General features: G+C 42.2%; 1 protein-coding gene and 1 long non-coding RNA gene across 40 annotated transcripts in view; one reads left to right on the top strand and one right to left on the bottom strand.

The window, feature by feature from the left end:
• Positions 1-14,061, top strand: part of DLG2 (discs large MAGUK scaffold protein 2) — a 1,018,165-nt gene extending 1,004,104 nt beyond the window's left edge. For all 36 annotated transcript variants that reach the window (XM_069808461.1, XM_069808468.1, XM_069808464.1 and 33 more), the window contains 3 exons: positions 283-392; positions 7,594-7,685; positions 8,718-14,061. In XM_069808461.1, coding sequence (XP_069664562.1) covers positions 283-392; positions 7,594-7,685; positions 8,718-8,824 — 309 coding nt within the window. In that variant the 3' untranslated portion in view covers positions 8,825-14,061. The remainder of the gene's footprint in view (positions 1-282; positions 393-7,593; positions 7,686-8,717) is intronic.
• LOC104318653 (uncharacterized) overlaps positions 1-15,321 on the bottom strand; it is a 541,518-nt gene that overhangs the window by 361,012 nt on the left and 165,185 nt on the right. The gene's annotated exons all lie outside the window — the stretch shown is intronic.

Here is a 15,321-nt window from a genome sequence, read left to right as displayed (position 1 = left end):
TTTATGAATTGATTTTCCTCATCTCTGAAGAAAATCCTCTCCCCCCTGCAAAGTTCATCCCAGTAAAAATAAGTTCCCATATCTCCAGTGGCTATTTTATATTAGCACCAAAGCAAAGGAAAGAGCGCAGAGGAGTGGAGCGCGTGCCCTGGGGTCCCCGTTCCCTGGTGTGCCAGCAATGGCCCCGTTCCAGGGCACTGTGTTGCGGAATTGCTTCCCATCTTTTGGCTGATCTGCAGCAAACTCTGCAAAAACAAACACATCCTCATCTGTTTCCAACAGGGCAAGCACTGTATACTCGATGTGTCAGGAAATGCTATCAAACGACTACAAGTTGCACAACTCTATCCCATCGCTATCTTCATTAAGCCCAAGTCATGGGAGCCTCTGATGTAAGTATAAACTCCTTCAAGCGTTTTATTTTCAGGGTACAGTCTCAGGTGGCACAACACAGGTCTTGAGTCTACATTTTGCCTCTCCCCTAAAATCAGTAATAACAAAAGGAAGTGAGAACAGTGGCGACTTGCTCTCCTTGCCTGCCACCCACGGCATCCCCGTATCTCAAGGAACAAGTCAAAGCTGCCTTTGAACTTTTCACAGTGGGACATGTGGGCTTACGTGCTGGACCGTGAAGGACTCCCTGCCAGTGCTCGGTGTACTTGTTCCAACCTGTGCAGCAAGTTCACCAAGGACTCATGCGGCATGGCTTGTCCCATCCAGCCTTGGGTGCTCTTGGGGTGTAGGGTCTGGTCACAGGGGCGAACCAGAGGGTAAACCTGTGTCAGATTTGCAGCGTGTGCCTCTTGGTCAGCCCTTCATTTCCTTGAAGGTCTGTAAGAGGATAGGCAAAGATCCACGGGACTGGAGAGCGACAAACATAACACTTGAAGAAGGAAAGAAAAGGCACCAACTTCATGTTGTCACCAGGCAACCTAATTTCAATACTCAGAAAAACACTGGGATCTAGCGAACAGTTAAACAACTCAAGTATAATAACTGAGAGGGTAAAAAGGTTCTAAGAGGCAGCCAATGTATGTGCATCAAGAGAAAATCAAATCAATCTTATTTCCTTCTTTCATGAGATGGATATCAGTAATTGTATTGCATCTTGATTTTTATTCTGGCTCCCTGGGACATTCTCAGTAGCAGAATATTTCCTGAGCTGTGTCCCTATTTGGGACTACTTGTTATTTCCATGAATTACTTGTATGATGAATTGGGCAATACTTTTGCAAAGTTTGTGAATAACTCAAGGCTGAGCTGCCAAGCACTTTAGAGGATAAGATTAAAACTCAGTTGTCGTGGTTTAACCCCAGCCAGTAACTAAGCCCCACAGAGCCGCTCACTAGCTCTCTCCCCCGCGTTGGGATGGGGGAGAGAATCGGAAGAGTAAAAGTGAGAAACTCATGGGCTGAGATAAAGACAGTTTAACAGATAAAGCAAAAGCCGTGCACGCAAGCAAAACAAAACGAGGAATCCATTCCCCACTCCCCACGGGTAGGCAGGAGTTCAGCCATCCCCAGGGCAGCCGGGCTCCATCACGCCTAACGGGGACTTGGGAAGACAAACGCCATCACTCCCAACGTCCCCCCTTCCTTCTTCTTCCCCCACCTTTATCTGCCGACCATGACGTCCTACGGTCTGGGATATCCCTTGGGTCAGTTGGGGTCGGCTGTCCCGGCTGTGTCCCCCCCAACTCCTTGTGCCCCCCCAGCCTCCTCGCTGGTGGGGTGGGGGGAGAAGCAGCAAAGCCCTTGGCTCTGGGTAATCACTGCTCAGCAGGAATGAAAACATCCCTGGGTTATCAGCACTGTTTTCAGCACAGATCCAAACCATAGCCCCATACTAGCTACTGTGAAGAAAATTAACTCTATCCCAGCCAAAACCAGCACATCAATGTAAAATCAGTAAGATGAAATTCAGCACAAAGGAGAGAAAATTAAATGCGTGAGCACAAGCAGGGAATAATTAAGCTATAGCACTGCAGAAAAGCATCTGGTGGTTGGGATGGATCACACAGGAATATGAATGGATGGATAATGCGGTTGCAAAAAAAGCAACTGCCACTGTGGGCTGTATTAATATCAGTGTTGTGTAAGGACACAATAGACAGTCATTTTGTTGTACTGGGTATGGATGAGGCCTCAGCTGGAGCACTGGCCTGGTCTGGGTTCCACCCTAGAAGTGGAGGAGGAACAGGGGTTATCTAGTGTCAAGGAGAGAAGGCTGAGGAGGAAATATGGAAGTGATCTTCATACTGGTTAAAGCTCAGGATAAAACACATTGTGATCAATTGTTTTCCATGTACGCTTCAGGTAATGCAAGAGTTATCAGCTTAATTTGCTGTGATAGGGATAAAATTTTGAACTCTGTGCCTTCCCCTCACCAAAGGCTCTGCAAATGCCAGGCGATGCCATGGGTATCTGTTACACAGCTAAAATCTAGGCAACCCCCCTCCTGTGACAGATGCCTGTCTGGTTACGGTAACGGTGTGCCCACAACCGTTGGGTGACAGAGCTGGAGAATGCTAACATGCCCCATCCCAGGAATGTGCATCCTCCCTGGCCCTGCCTTTTGGTGATAAGGTTGTTGCGTGTCCAGCCACATTACGGGGAATGATGCACAGTATGTGGTACTTGCACAGCCCCATCCTGACCAAAGCCATCTTGGGTTGGATGACTTCTTGACGTTTCTTCCAGCCCTACAATTCACTTATATTCTCATTATGTTGCTGTATAGAAGGCGAAGGGTAGTCTGATAGCCTACCTTCTGCACTGATTGGTTTAAGATAGATCTTAACCTACAGTTTTCCCATCCATAAAATATTTCCATTATTTGCTTAATGCTGACATTGCATCTGGAGTGATTAAAAAAAAAAAAAAAAAAGTAAATAAAAGTGGCCCTTACTTTGAAAAATACATTAGGCAGAACCAGAAATGTGGCAATAACATAAAGGCTTCATTGATTTGATGTAAGAACAGCAAATCCTTGAACAGATTGACTGAAAAGTGTTACGAAGATGCAAAACATTATGACAATCATCCTGTTATTAAACTACAGCAATGCTAATATTTCACTTAGGACAAAATAAGTTATGCAGAGCTAGCAGAATTTTCCTTACTGATATAAATCAAAAGTAAGTTATTCTTCAGTCTCCAAATATAAACCTGTTGACAGTATGGTAGGGACAAACAAAGTGAAATCCCTTATATCACTCTGAATTCCTTGTTCTGCAAATACTCTGTGGAAGACACCCTTGATTAGAAATCCAAACTTTCATGGGACAGCAGAAGTCCTTATATATCAGTACTAGTTTGGGAATTTTTTACTAATATGGCTTATATAAATTAATTATGTAACCACAATACAACTCCTGAAAAAAAAAAGAGAAAAACATAATTAATTCAGGCATTCTAAATTAGTTTATCCCCTGCAGCCTGCTCTCCACAAGTAATCTTTTTATCTAGTTAATCTATCTAATGTGTATTTATCTTATCAAACAGCACTCAAAATTTTCTAACAGAAATGAGAACTCTTGATATAAACAGTATTGTTCTTTTTAAAGAATTGTCTTGAGAATAATGACATAATTCTGAGCCCCTTGCTTGTAAGAATCATTTATTTTATTTAGCAATGTAGCTAAATCACTCAGGGTCTGACTAAACAAATAAATACTCTGATGTAAGCAGTAGTGAGTTGTAGAGTGTGCATAGATGAACCGATATAACCCCTTTCCAATACATACTATTATTTTAGTATGAAGAAGTTTAACATGGTAAACCAGTGCTCTATGGGAACAGAAAGAGGACATTTTTATGACAGCATAATGTAACTGCTCACTTGGTCTTTTTTATGTATGTAACTACTACAACACAAAAATTATAGGTTTATCTGCCATAACTATTACTCCTGTTCATACAGGTGAGTTGAAAGTTAGTGTAATAGCAAAGTAAAACCACAAAAGACAAAAAAATTGCTCATCAGAAGATGCAGAGAAACAAAGTCAAAAGATTTAACTTGCAGCAAAACCAGCACTTAAAGTTGAAGTCTAATTCTCATTTACATATATGCTCCTTTGCACTCATCTGACAGCGAAGGGAGCATAAATTAAGCTTGCACCTGCACTTGAAACTTGGTTATCGCTGGTTCTCTGGAAATACCCTACTAACACTAATGACCACAGCAATGGAAGACCATAAGGGGCTGTTGGATGTAAAACCAACCAGAACACATGGCCTGAGCTGGATGTCTCCTGATCCTGCTTTCTTCAATTAAATTCAGTCCTAGCAATCAAATTGCTGTAAACAAACTGCTCTGTCATCCTGCCCTTCCTTCCTTCCTTCTTTCCTTCCATCCTTCCTTCCTTCCTTCCTTCCTTCCCCACCTCTACGTGACTCCACCTCACAGGTTTAATCCCAGCAGCATCCCCATTGGTACCTCTCGATTGGCCTCTCTCTCTCTAGAAGAAGGAGGACGGTGGTGGGATCATGGGGATGAGAGCTGGAAATAATGAAGAGCCTGCCTGGGTGAGCTCTTCACTGGGAGAGGAGCAAAACCCTGGAAAATGTGCCTGGAGGGACAGCTCTTTGCAAGCATTTTGAATTCACCAGCTGTGCAGGTGCCTGGCTAGGAAAGAAAAAATTAGAAGTGACTATGGTTTGACAGCACTTTTAATTCATCATGAAAAATGGACATCATCATCCTCCCCCTTCTCCATCCTCTCTCCTGAAGGCACAGGATGGGAAGAGGCATGGATACAACTAGCACAGTTTTATACCCCAGGCAAATCTACAATCTGAACATGTAATGCAAATTTCTGCTTATTTCAAAGTACTTACTATTTTAAGTGCTTGTTTATATTTTCATTTGTATTTTCTCCTCTGATATTCAAAGATCTTGAGGAAGACTTCTCAGAAATTTACCAGAAATAGATCTGGAAGGAGGAGGGTGTTGTTAGCGCTAGAATATTGGCTGAGTGTCCTTAAGATGAAAATGTTAATTTGCATAAGAATTTGCAATGGTATGTCCCACTTCAAGACAGAGTTTTGGTTCAGTCACCGAAAGATATGTTCAAGTAGGCATAGCTGATGAGAAGCTCACCTGAACTCAATTAGATAGCAATCTTTCTAATAAATAGAATTAGTAGTATTACAAATTTAGCAGCATGGCACAGATTGGCACATATTAAACCTATTTATATAATCCACAAATAACTGTCATAAATTATATAAAGAAATCTTTCTTATCCTTCATTTTATACACCTGCTTTCTGCATTGCATTGGTACTGCCAGAGAGATTTTTCTAAGCAGTGTTCCCAGCTATACGGTTAGTTACACAGATAGACAGCTTTAAGTCATTTCTAGAAATACCTTTTTGCATCCTGGACACCTTAGAGGGTGTTTTTCAAAAGCCAGGAAGGAGTTAGCTGTAGCAAGTTCATACTGTTGTGCACTTCATAGATCATTTTTTAATGCACCATCATGCGCATAATTTCCTACATGCATCACCCATGTCATACAGTACACAGTCCATTACCACATAATCATATGATTCAGTGCAAGGCATTAGATCAGATTTATGTAGAACACAAGGTGCTCCCTTCTCTTGCTTTCCTAGTTGCCTCAGAAAATTTCTATCATGTTTTAAGAAAAACAAACCCATGCAGTGAAAAAACGCTAGAACAAAGCAAACTCTATTATTGCTAGTGAATTTGGATATCTGGAGGCATGTATGTGTAGGGCAGTGAATAAGAACAAGTTGACATGCTGGAGGGAAGGGATGCCATCCAGAGGGACCTGGACAGGCTTGAGAGGTGAGGCTGTGTGAAACCTCAGGAAGTTCAACAAGGCCAAGTGCAAGGTCCTGCAGATGGGTCAGGGCAATCCCAAGCACAGATACAGGCTGGGCAATGAGTGGATTGAGAGCAGCCCTGAGGAGAAGGACTTGAGGGTATTAGTGGATGAAAAAAACTGAATGTGAGCTGGCAACGTGTGCTCGCAGCCCAGAAAGTCAACCGTGTCCTGGGCTGTATCAAAAGCAGCGTGGCCAGCAGGTCGAGGGAGGGGATTCTCCCCTCTACTCCATTCTGCTGAAACCCCACCTGGAGTAGTACCTTCAGCTCAGGGGCCCCCAACATAAGAAGGACATGGACCTGTTGGAGCAGGTCCAGAGCAGGGCCACAAAGGTGATCAGGGGGCTGGAGCACCTCTCCTGTGAAGACAGGCTGAGAGAGTTGGGGTTGTTCAGCCTGGAGAAGAGAAGGCTCCAGGAGACCTTATAGCAGCCTTCCAGTACCTAAAGGGGACCTACAGGAAAGATGGGGAGGGACTTTTTACAAGGGCATGTAGGGGTAGGACAAGGGGTAATGGCTTTAAACTGAAAAAAGGTGGATTTGGATTAGATGTAAGGAAGAAGTTCTTCACTGTGAGGGTGGTGAGGCACTGGAACAGGTTGCTCAGAGAGAAGTTGTGGCTGCCCCATCCCTGGCAGTGTTCAAGGCCAGGTTGGATGGGGCTTTGAGCAACCTGGTCTAGTGGAAGGTGTCCCTGCCCATGGCAGGGGGGTTGGAACTGGATGATATTTAACATCCCTTCTAACTCAAACCATTCTGTGATTCTATGATTGATTCTTTGCAAGTGTACAGTGGTATTAAAAGCTGAGCATGGATGGGCAAGACAACTCATTTCTTAAAGTTATTAAATAATGCCTCTGTTGAAACAGAAATGCTCCAGCAAATAACAAAACATTGGAAATAACAATGTTACTGACACTGTCTATGTTTTTACATTTATTGGTACCCGGTACGTTTTAGAAGCTACAAGACACACTTGACTAGGAATCTCTCTAGTTAATCAGAAAGGAGTGGAACAGAGAACATAAATAAATAACTCATCTTATCTCTTCCATCCAGAAAGACTCAGTCTGATTTCTCATGATATCTGGAACTCATGCCCCCACCTGAACCAAGAATTCTCCCTGGAAGACATGCTGGGTCCTTCTGGGGCTTCCCTACAGGGTTTACAATGACTCTGGGATTCCTTCTACAGGGTCAGGAGTGTCAGTGTGTTGAATCCTGCCTTTAATCATGATTTCACTTCCACAGGCCCAGCCTCAGTCAAAACCCAGCTTCCATTTCAGCATTTTGGACAACCTTATTCAGCTGAGACAGCCAGCTGTGGGCCTGGGAGATAGAGAGGTTCCTGAAGGAGCTTCAGCTCTGGAAGCAGGAGAGCTCTGAGTGCTCAGACCTTGAGACCTCCTGGCTCCCAGATTTACCCATGGGTTCCTGATGCCACCAGTCCATCTCAGCAGTTACCAGATTTGGGCCTCGTATTTTGTTTGGGAATGTAGAGTAGTGAACCCAAAATAAAAATTTAGTGGAGAAATGGGAAATAGTCTGGAAATGTAGGTTTATACTACATAAGAATGAAATTAAATTTAAAATCCTGAAAGTGCCCATGAACTGGCGGAAGAATTTCATCGCTTGATTTTTGTACCTATCTCAATCCATCTGTGATTCAGTTGAACGGATCTTTTAGAAAGTTGTTCCATCAAGAATCTAAACTTTTTGATGACTTCATGTGTGTTTCTAGGGAAATGAATAAACGTCTTACAGAGGAGCAAGCGAAGAAAACCTATGATCGAGCAATTAAATTAGAACAAGAATTTGGAGAATATTTTACAGGTATGTTTTTATTAAAAACAATTTTTTTTCCCAAGAGATAGTCTTTTATTGCAAAACAACTGGATCAGCTCTGTCTCTGTTCGAGGCTGCATATCAGTATAGTGTGCCCACAGTAAGGACTCCTGGCTTGGGACTATTGTCTCCCTGAAACTCAAGGGCAGTTGAGGCATTCAATTCCTTGGAATTTTGATGCACTGAAGGAATAGTTTTGCATGAATTTGATTCCCTCTCTGACCCAAAACTGCTTTTAATGAAATCAGTACAGATGTTGCATCATTGCATTTGTACAGAGCAAAGAATTCCTCACTAGCCTCAAGGCAAGAACTCAAGCTACAGATCATGGGAGGGAAGGAGAAAGGCATCTTCTTCCTGAGCTGGAAAAGAGCAAGATTTAAGACTTGCTCTGGGCCCCAGCATTTCCTTTGGATGGGTTTAGGCAGCTCCCTACTCAGGGGCCTGATATTTGTGGATAACACTCAGAAGCCCCCAGTTGCCCCTCCACATGCTGACAGTGCACATACTCTGGACTGCAGGTCCAGATTTCTGCTGGGGTGGGGGGCAAGGAATTTAGGAGTATAGACACTGCGCTTTGTGTTACAGTTGCTTTATCTTCTGTCACTTTGGACCTGTTCTAGTTAACTTTTTCAGCCAAGAGTGAGTCTATTGTAACTAGGTCAGGAAAAGAATAGGCTGTAAATCTGCAGCTACTCACTGCTGAAGTAGCTTCTAAATCAAATGAAATGTAAAGCTTGAGTTGCAACAGTGGGAGCCTACCATGCTGCCCTCCTGTGGGACAGAGCTGCTGTTCTCTAAACCTAGCTCAGTCGTCTCACTACAAGCAGTGGGATGGGTCTCTGTCATGGGAAGGTGCCATTGGTTTCAACTTAGTTGCCATGTGCAGGGGTATGATTTTTCCATAATCAACAACATCACAGTGTGCTAGTATTCCTTCTCATTTATTTCATCAATATCTGACACTGGATGCTGTAGAATGTAACAATTAAAAGAAATATTGATATGTTCTTACTGCAGCTATTGTCCAAGGAGATAGCTTAGAAGATATATATAATCAATGCAAACTTGTAATTGAAGAACAATCTGGGCCTTTCATCTGGATTCCTTCAAAGGAAAAATTATAAATTAGCCACTGCACCTCTGATTACGACGGGAGAATATTTAGAAGAAAACTATAATATACTATTTGGAGGCTTTCCTGTTTTTGTTGCATTTATGTTCTTTGCAGTCAATGTGAATTTTGATGAATGTACAACACAAAGTGTTTGAAGCCATGAAGGACACTGATGGGTCAAAGGGTAGGAACAAAAAGACTTCTACCATATAAAGCAAATCTGTTGTGTGCTCAGAGCACCAGTTGTAGGCATAAACTTCTGACATGGAGACCCTCTGTCAAGGGGAGCTAGCCACCTCCTGTGCCCATGCGGACATTTTGATCGATTTCAATGGCTGAGCTCAGTGTGTTGATTGCTTTAAAGAGAAGTTCCCAGCTCTTGAACCTCATATAGGGCTTGATCCTGCAAGGCGCTCAGCACTTGACCCCAATTCCTACACAAGTAGCCCGTTGACTTGGAGTCACTTGTGATCCTTCCCTGTGCCGTTCAGTCCCATCAATTCCAGTAGCACTATTCATGTGCTCAAAGCTAAGCACGGGCTTAAACGTTTTGCTACATCAGGGCCACATGCACCTTGCAAAATCAAGCTCAGAGTACTTGGACCACTTCCTACTGAAGTCATTGGTGGGATGCTCTTTGACTTGACTGGGAGGTGGATCCTATTCTAAGCTTGTCATTGCACATTTGTAGTTGGTACACCTCGACTTCGGTAACTATGCACATCTTTTGATTTCTGAAACCAAGTCAAGCATTTCTTTTCTCCCCTTTGGAAACACTATTGCATCAGGAACTAGTAACAATATAGTTTATTTTAATGGAGTTTGGGGGTGGGAGAGGATGGAAGCATTTTACATCAGACACACATGCACACAAACACATTCCCATGTGGACACACACATGTATGAGGATTCACAGCACCTATGTTGACAAGGAGGGATACAACTGGGAAAAGCTTTAAAATTTTTGATTGTCTATTTTATCATTTATATTGATAGAAGGCACTTAAAGATGGAATAATTTATAAAAATAAAAATATATTGATGTATAGAAACTAATTTCTATAGGTAAAAATGTTTTTGTGAGATATTTTGTAAAGATTAATTAAGTGAAAGATTAAATATTTACACCCTTGTGCGACTGTAAAATGTAAAGAGGACCATCAAGTTGCATTATCCCTTTTCCTGAACAGATTCTCTATTATTAATGACAAGCAAGATAATTCCTTAAATTGTAGTTGTCAGCTTGTTTTTCTCTCAATTAAATCCTCTCCCTTGCCTCTATTTAAGCATGATGAACTCCTGTGGAAAGATCTCTTGAACTGACTGCCCTGTAGGACCTTTTCTGAACGCAAAAGGATAATGCATCTTTAAATTGAAATGGGTGATTTTTCAGAAGCAAAATGTCAGTGCTTGAATGCAGTTAATAATTTCTCTCTTGGAGGGAGTCATACTTCACCCCCAAATGTTTTATGATTCCTCCTGTTTCTTTAAAGGAAATACCAAAAGCATTTGATCTTTCCTCTCTTTGTAGGAAACTACACCAACTAACTTGTATCTTCATTCATTTCACAGTCAACAAGGGTCTTAAAAGCAAAAACTGAGGCAATGGACATTTGTGAGGGATTTGGGGAAAGTCTGTGGAATTGCAGTTTGGGGTGCATGGAAGGGGAGAAGGAGGTATTTTTTTCTCATTTCACATTGCCCTTCCTTTGTATACCGAAGCCATTCTTCACTCTGACACACAAGGGGACAACTGCAAGAGATATCGTGATAGTAAACTGAATTGCCTTTGCTGCTGCTGGACCAAGTTTTCTATAAAACCCACACTCTCCTGCCTGCTGCACCGCAGGAGTCCAATGCTTATTAGCTGGTGGCTACAGCAGCCCTAATGTTTAAGGACGTTTTAAGGGCAAATGCTAAATAGACTCCTCAGCTACTTGTCTATTTGAAGCTTACATTTCTACGCCCTGTCAAGCTGACAGGTATATCCAGCCAACCTCCGCGGAGAGCGTGACTGGCTGGATGTTTGTATTATAGCCACCAGCAGTGACAGGGTTAAAAATACGGGCATTTTAGTGGCCCCGAAGTGGCCTCACTTACTGCCCTACTATGGTAACTTTGAGAAGTTCACGCTTCTTTTACTACTATTTTTCTTGCCTGGCCAGCGCAGATTTATAAACAAGGGTTTCAGTTAAGTCTCCAAAAAAGCTTTGTAACCAGAAGGGCTAGAAACTTTTTTTTTACAAAATATACATGAACGAAAGCTTCGATTTTGGATAATTCTGCAGAAATCCACAGAGTGACCCCAGATCTTTGGAAGCCATGGATTTTTCCATGCTGGCAAAGTACTATTGCCCCAGGTTGGGAAATAGCCCACCAGACCTGAAAAACCAAGTATCCTAAAGCAGGAACTTCATTCTAATTTTCAGCTCTGTTTTTAAGCAATCAATCACATCTGCTTCTTTGTTTCTTAGTTCAGCATGCAGCCTTTTACGGTACTATCCTACTAGTAACTGTTTTGCTTTGTCATGTGCTGTGCTTTACGGTGAACAGTAACACTATGGCTGAGTACAATCAATTTTTCCATCAGTCCTTGGTTACTGTAGTAACATTATTTATTTTTCCCTGTCTGTTTGTGCTTCCAGTTTAGAGTTGCCATTGCACTTCTTTTTTTTTTTTTTTTTTTAAATAAAACATATATTTAAAAACAAATCATCAAGAGAAGCAGTAAGAGGTCTTATTTCCCTTAGGACTCGTACTCCCATTTGTTTTGTGCGTTGACGTTTTGCGTTTCATGTTTCAGCATCCTCAGAGCTGCAGTTCATTTTTGCATTGCAGCTGTTCAGATCATACTGGGTGGCAGTGGGCGGAGGAAGAGAAACATAAGATTCATGCAAAATTACAGCTGGTGCAAAAAAAAAAAAAGTCCAAACTCACAACCCACAGCAGTTGGCGCCTGAGACCATATTGGTGCTAACACACCTTAGCGTAATCAGATTCCTTTTCTATCCATGTAGAAGACTTGCAAGCGTCTAAACATGAGACAAATGCAAATGCTGGACCCTTTAGGAAAAGTGCCAGATCACACCCCTGGTGCTATTTCTCATGTTCTGGCACAGTGTGTAGCACCATAGGGTCTAAGCAGAACCAAAATTATCACAGCTTTTTGTCCACCCATGAATGATCACGACATCTTGCTAGCTTTGTGCAGATGTGCAATATTACAACCTATTTATTTCTCCTTGCCACAAAACATCTTCCATGCACTGACTCATTGAGAGCTTGCTAACAGGGCTCAGTGAAACGGCACTCTTTACTGGTCTTAGTCTGACCATCGACCAGTGAAAGAGCCTCTTTCTTGCTTAATTCCCCCTTCCTACAGAGGTACCCTGTCCATGCTAGCGCTTTGTAATTTCTTTGGTAGTAAAGGCTGTTTCTAGATAAATATTCTGTGATGTAATTGTGTTTGTAGCTAGCATGGTTTGATGCTCCGGTGTGGACAGGGTCCTAGGAACCACCCTGTGAAAGTCAAGGATAAGAAATCTCTCCGTTGCACTGAAATTTCAAATCCTCATCCTGGAGAGCAGTGTGGAACCTGAGCTAATAACCACTACGAGCCAGCAAGAGTGTCCTAGTTATACAACGTCCACTTACCTATTTATATTAGTTTTCTGTGGATAATTTGTTGGTGTTACACCTTCACTGTTACTTGCTCATCAGCACTCAGTCAAATTGTATTTTTGGTTTGGTTTTCTTCTATTTTAATTTTTGTTTTTCAAATTGTATCCCTGACCAGAGGATTCAGTGAGTGACAACACATGAGGCTATTTGTAGGAAAAACAGTGTTAACGAAAAAAGTCACAATCTTCTTTTTAAGCTGCAGATTTAAAGCCATAATATCTGCCGTGTTCACAGAAAGTGGTCTTTTATCCTTCACAGCTTTTAATCTCAACATTTTTTCTCTTGAACATTTTGTCTGCTATGTTATGCATGCGGTTCAGTGTGCAACTGCATTCATGTGCTCAGGCCCGTGCCTTGGTGTAATAAATGTATTTTCCAATTCCATTAAAAATCAGACATCTTGTCAATTAGTTCAGAAGTAAGAATAACGTCGTCATTATGTTAAAAAAAAGGTTCCCATTCTAGGGCACAAATCAGCATCAAAGCTAACAGCAAATAACATCTAAAATCTGTCCAGCATATAGCTAGCCTAGATCCTCAGCTGGTGTACATCACAGTCACTCCATTGATTTCAGTGGAGTCCATCCCATTTACACCACCTGAAGTTACACATCCGTCCTCCCCGTTACACCTAGTTTTTAGCATTACTGTAAAACACCAAGGCCACATGATTAAACAGCAGCTCAGCACTTCCCATCATTATTTACTGCTTATATTACTGTAGCACCCAGAGGGCCAAGTCATGGACCAAGATCCTTTCGAGGTAGGTGCTGTGAAATTGCTGAACAAAAAGACACCCCATGGGCCAAATGCTGTGGAGGGGTTTTCAGAAGGCTTCAGCCCCACTGACATCTCACCAAGAGCAATAGGAACCACTACCCCATTGGCCCTTTTGAGACTCTGTCTTTAAGGTGAGGAGCGTGAGACACGACCCATCATCCCTCACACCGTGTTAGCAGCTTACGCCGTCTGGCCCTGACCTATAGCGCAGGCAACTTGCCCTGGTGTAAAACAGCATTTCTGGGGATGGGTGGTAGCCAGCATCCTAGGCAAGATCTTTGGGGGGAAAAAAAGGCAAAAAAAAAAAAAAAAAAAAAAGGCAACACTGTTGGCTCTTAGTGGGATAGCAACCTTTTAATTTCTGGATTTGTGTTCCTAAATTTGAATTGGCCAGTCCGAATTTCCGAGTGCAGCAGCCTGTACTCAGCAGGCTGCTCCATCCGGCACGCTGGCCGGCGCGCGTCTCTTTAGCAGGATGTTTCTCAGTCCAGCTGTAGCGTGGGGTACTCAGAATCTGAACTGGAGTTTACAAAATACCCTGTCCAGCTTACACTCCTGTTATGTGTAAATACTCTGCGCATCCATTCCATTTGTGTAAAGAATAAAGCACACACAATTATAAAAATTAAGATGTATATTTCATACTAGCTGTGTCCTTGCTTATTTATTCCGGTCCAAGCTCTCAGCTGTGGTTCAGTTGTAAATGCTTGATAGAGTGTTTATAAATATGTCATGAATTTTATTATAAAATATTAATATTAAAGCATTTTTACACTTTATAGCAAATGGCTTCTTCACAAGGCATAATTTGTCTTTTTTCCTTAAAGCAGAATAGAAAAAGAGAATGAATATGCTCTTAATATGTCTTGAGACACTATCACATCTATCACACGAGACAGACATGAGTCTGGAAGTGGGATGGTGGTTTCAAAAATGACTGAGGATACAGAAACTTTTTTTCTTTCTTGCACTTTTTTTTTTTCTTTTTGACTTCCCATTGACATGGAAGATGCCACCAAGAAGATTCACTCTGATGAAGTATTGCCACTTTCTCCTTACCACACTTCTGCTGTGTATTGGGTATCATTAGCATCTTGGTGAAATATTTTATTAATTAAAGCATTGTTCCATGTTTCTGACATCACAGCACAGCCATTGGGATAAGGACTGTAATAATTACATGCTTGTGAGCAGCTTAGTGGAGCATAAACTCCGTTGTGCTATGAGGTCCCAACAGCCCAAGAACCTTGGGTTTTGGCCATCCCAGGAACGTCTTTGCAGATGGCTTGTGGGCTCCAGGCAGGCCACATGAACATTGTCAGTCTCCAGCAGAGGCAGAAATGTGACAGGGACACTGCTTTCGACCCACAGACGGTGCTAGATTCAGTCTGCAGAGGACCACGGAGCCTCCATATGGCTCTGGGAGCCACAACTGACACTATAGGGAGAGAAACTCTGTCCACAGAGTTTTACATGCATAATCACAAGGATGGTTAATCATCTAAACATTCATTGTGATGCCTTCGACTTCTCCAATAAATTCAGAAGAGATAGAGAATCCAAACAACATTTCACATTGATATGCAGATGAGCACAACTTAAGGAAAAAAAAAGTTATTTTTGAGAAGCCAGCCTGTTTACTGAGAGGTTTTTCACAGCACTAAGTTACCGCTCCAACAGTCTTAGCAACAAAGTGAAGTTGCTTTCCTGAGCAACGCTGTACAAAGCAGTCTGTAGGTGGGCTCTTCATTACAGAGCAGCATCTCTTATTAAAGTACTTTCTTCTTCATCCTATCGCTAGGCAAACCTGAGCTAATTCCCCAGGCTATATTCTGCAAAAACAAGAGAAACTTGGAAAACAATCTTTATAAAATGCCTGGGAAGCAGGAAATATTAAAACTGCAGGAACATAGACATGCTATGACTACTGATTCAGGCAGTGGTGGCAAACCTTGCCAGCTTGTTGCCTTGGCCAGGCATGGGGTATGTCCTGAATGGTCACCTTCTGTCATTTGTCCCACTGCCCAATGGTCCCTTCAGAGAGCC

The sequence above is a fragment of the Haliaeetus albicilla genome, chromosome 20, assembly GCF_947461875.1.
Source record: "Haliaeetus albicilla chromosome 20, bHalAlb1.1, whole genome shotgun sequence".
NCBI lineage: Eukaryota > Metazoa > Chordata > Aves > Accipitriformes > Accipitridae > Haliaeetus > Haliaeetus albicilla.
Note: the sequence above shows the minus strand (reverse complement) of the source record. Positions and strands in the feature narration are given on the sequence as shown.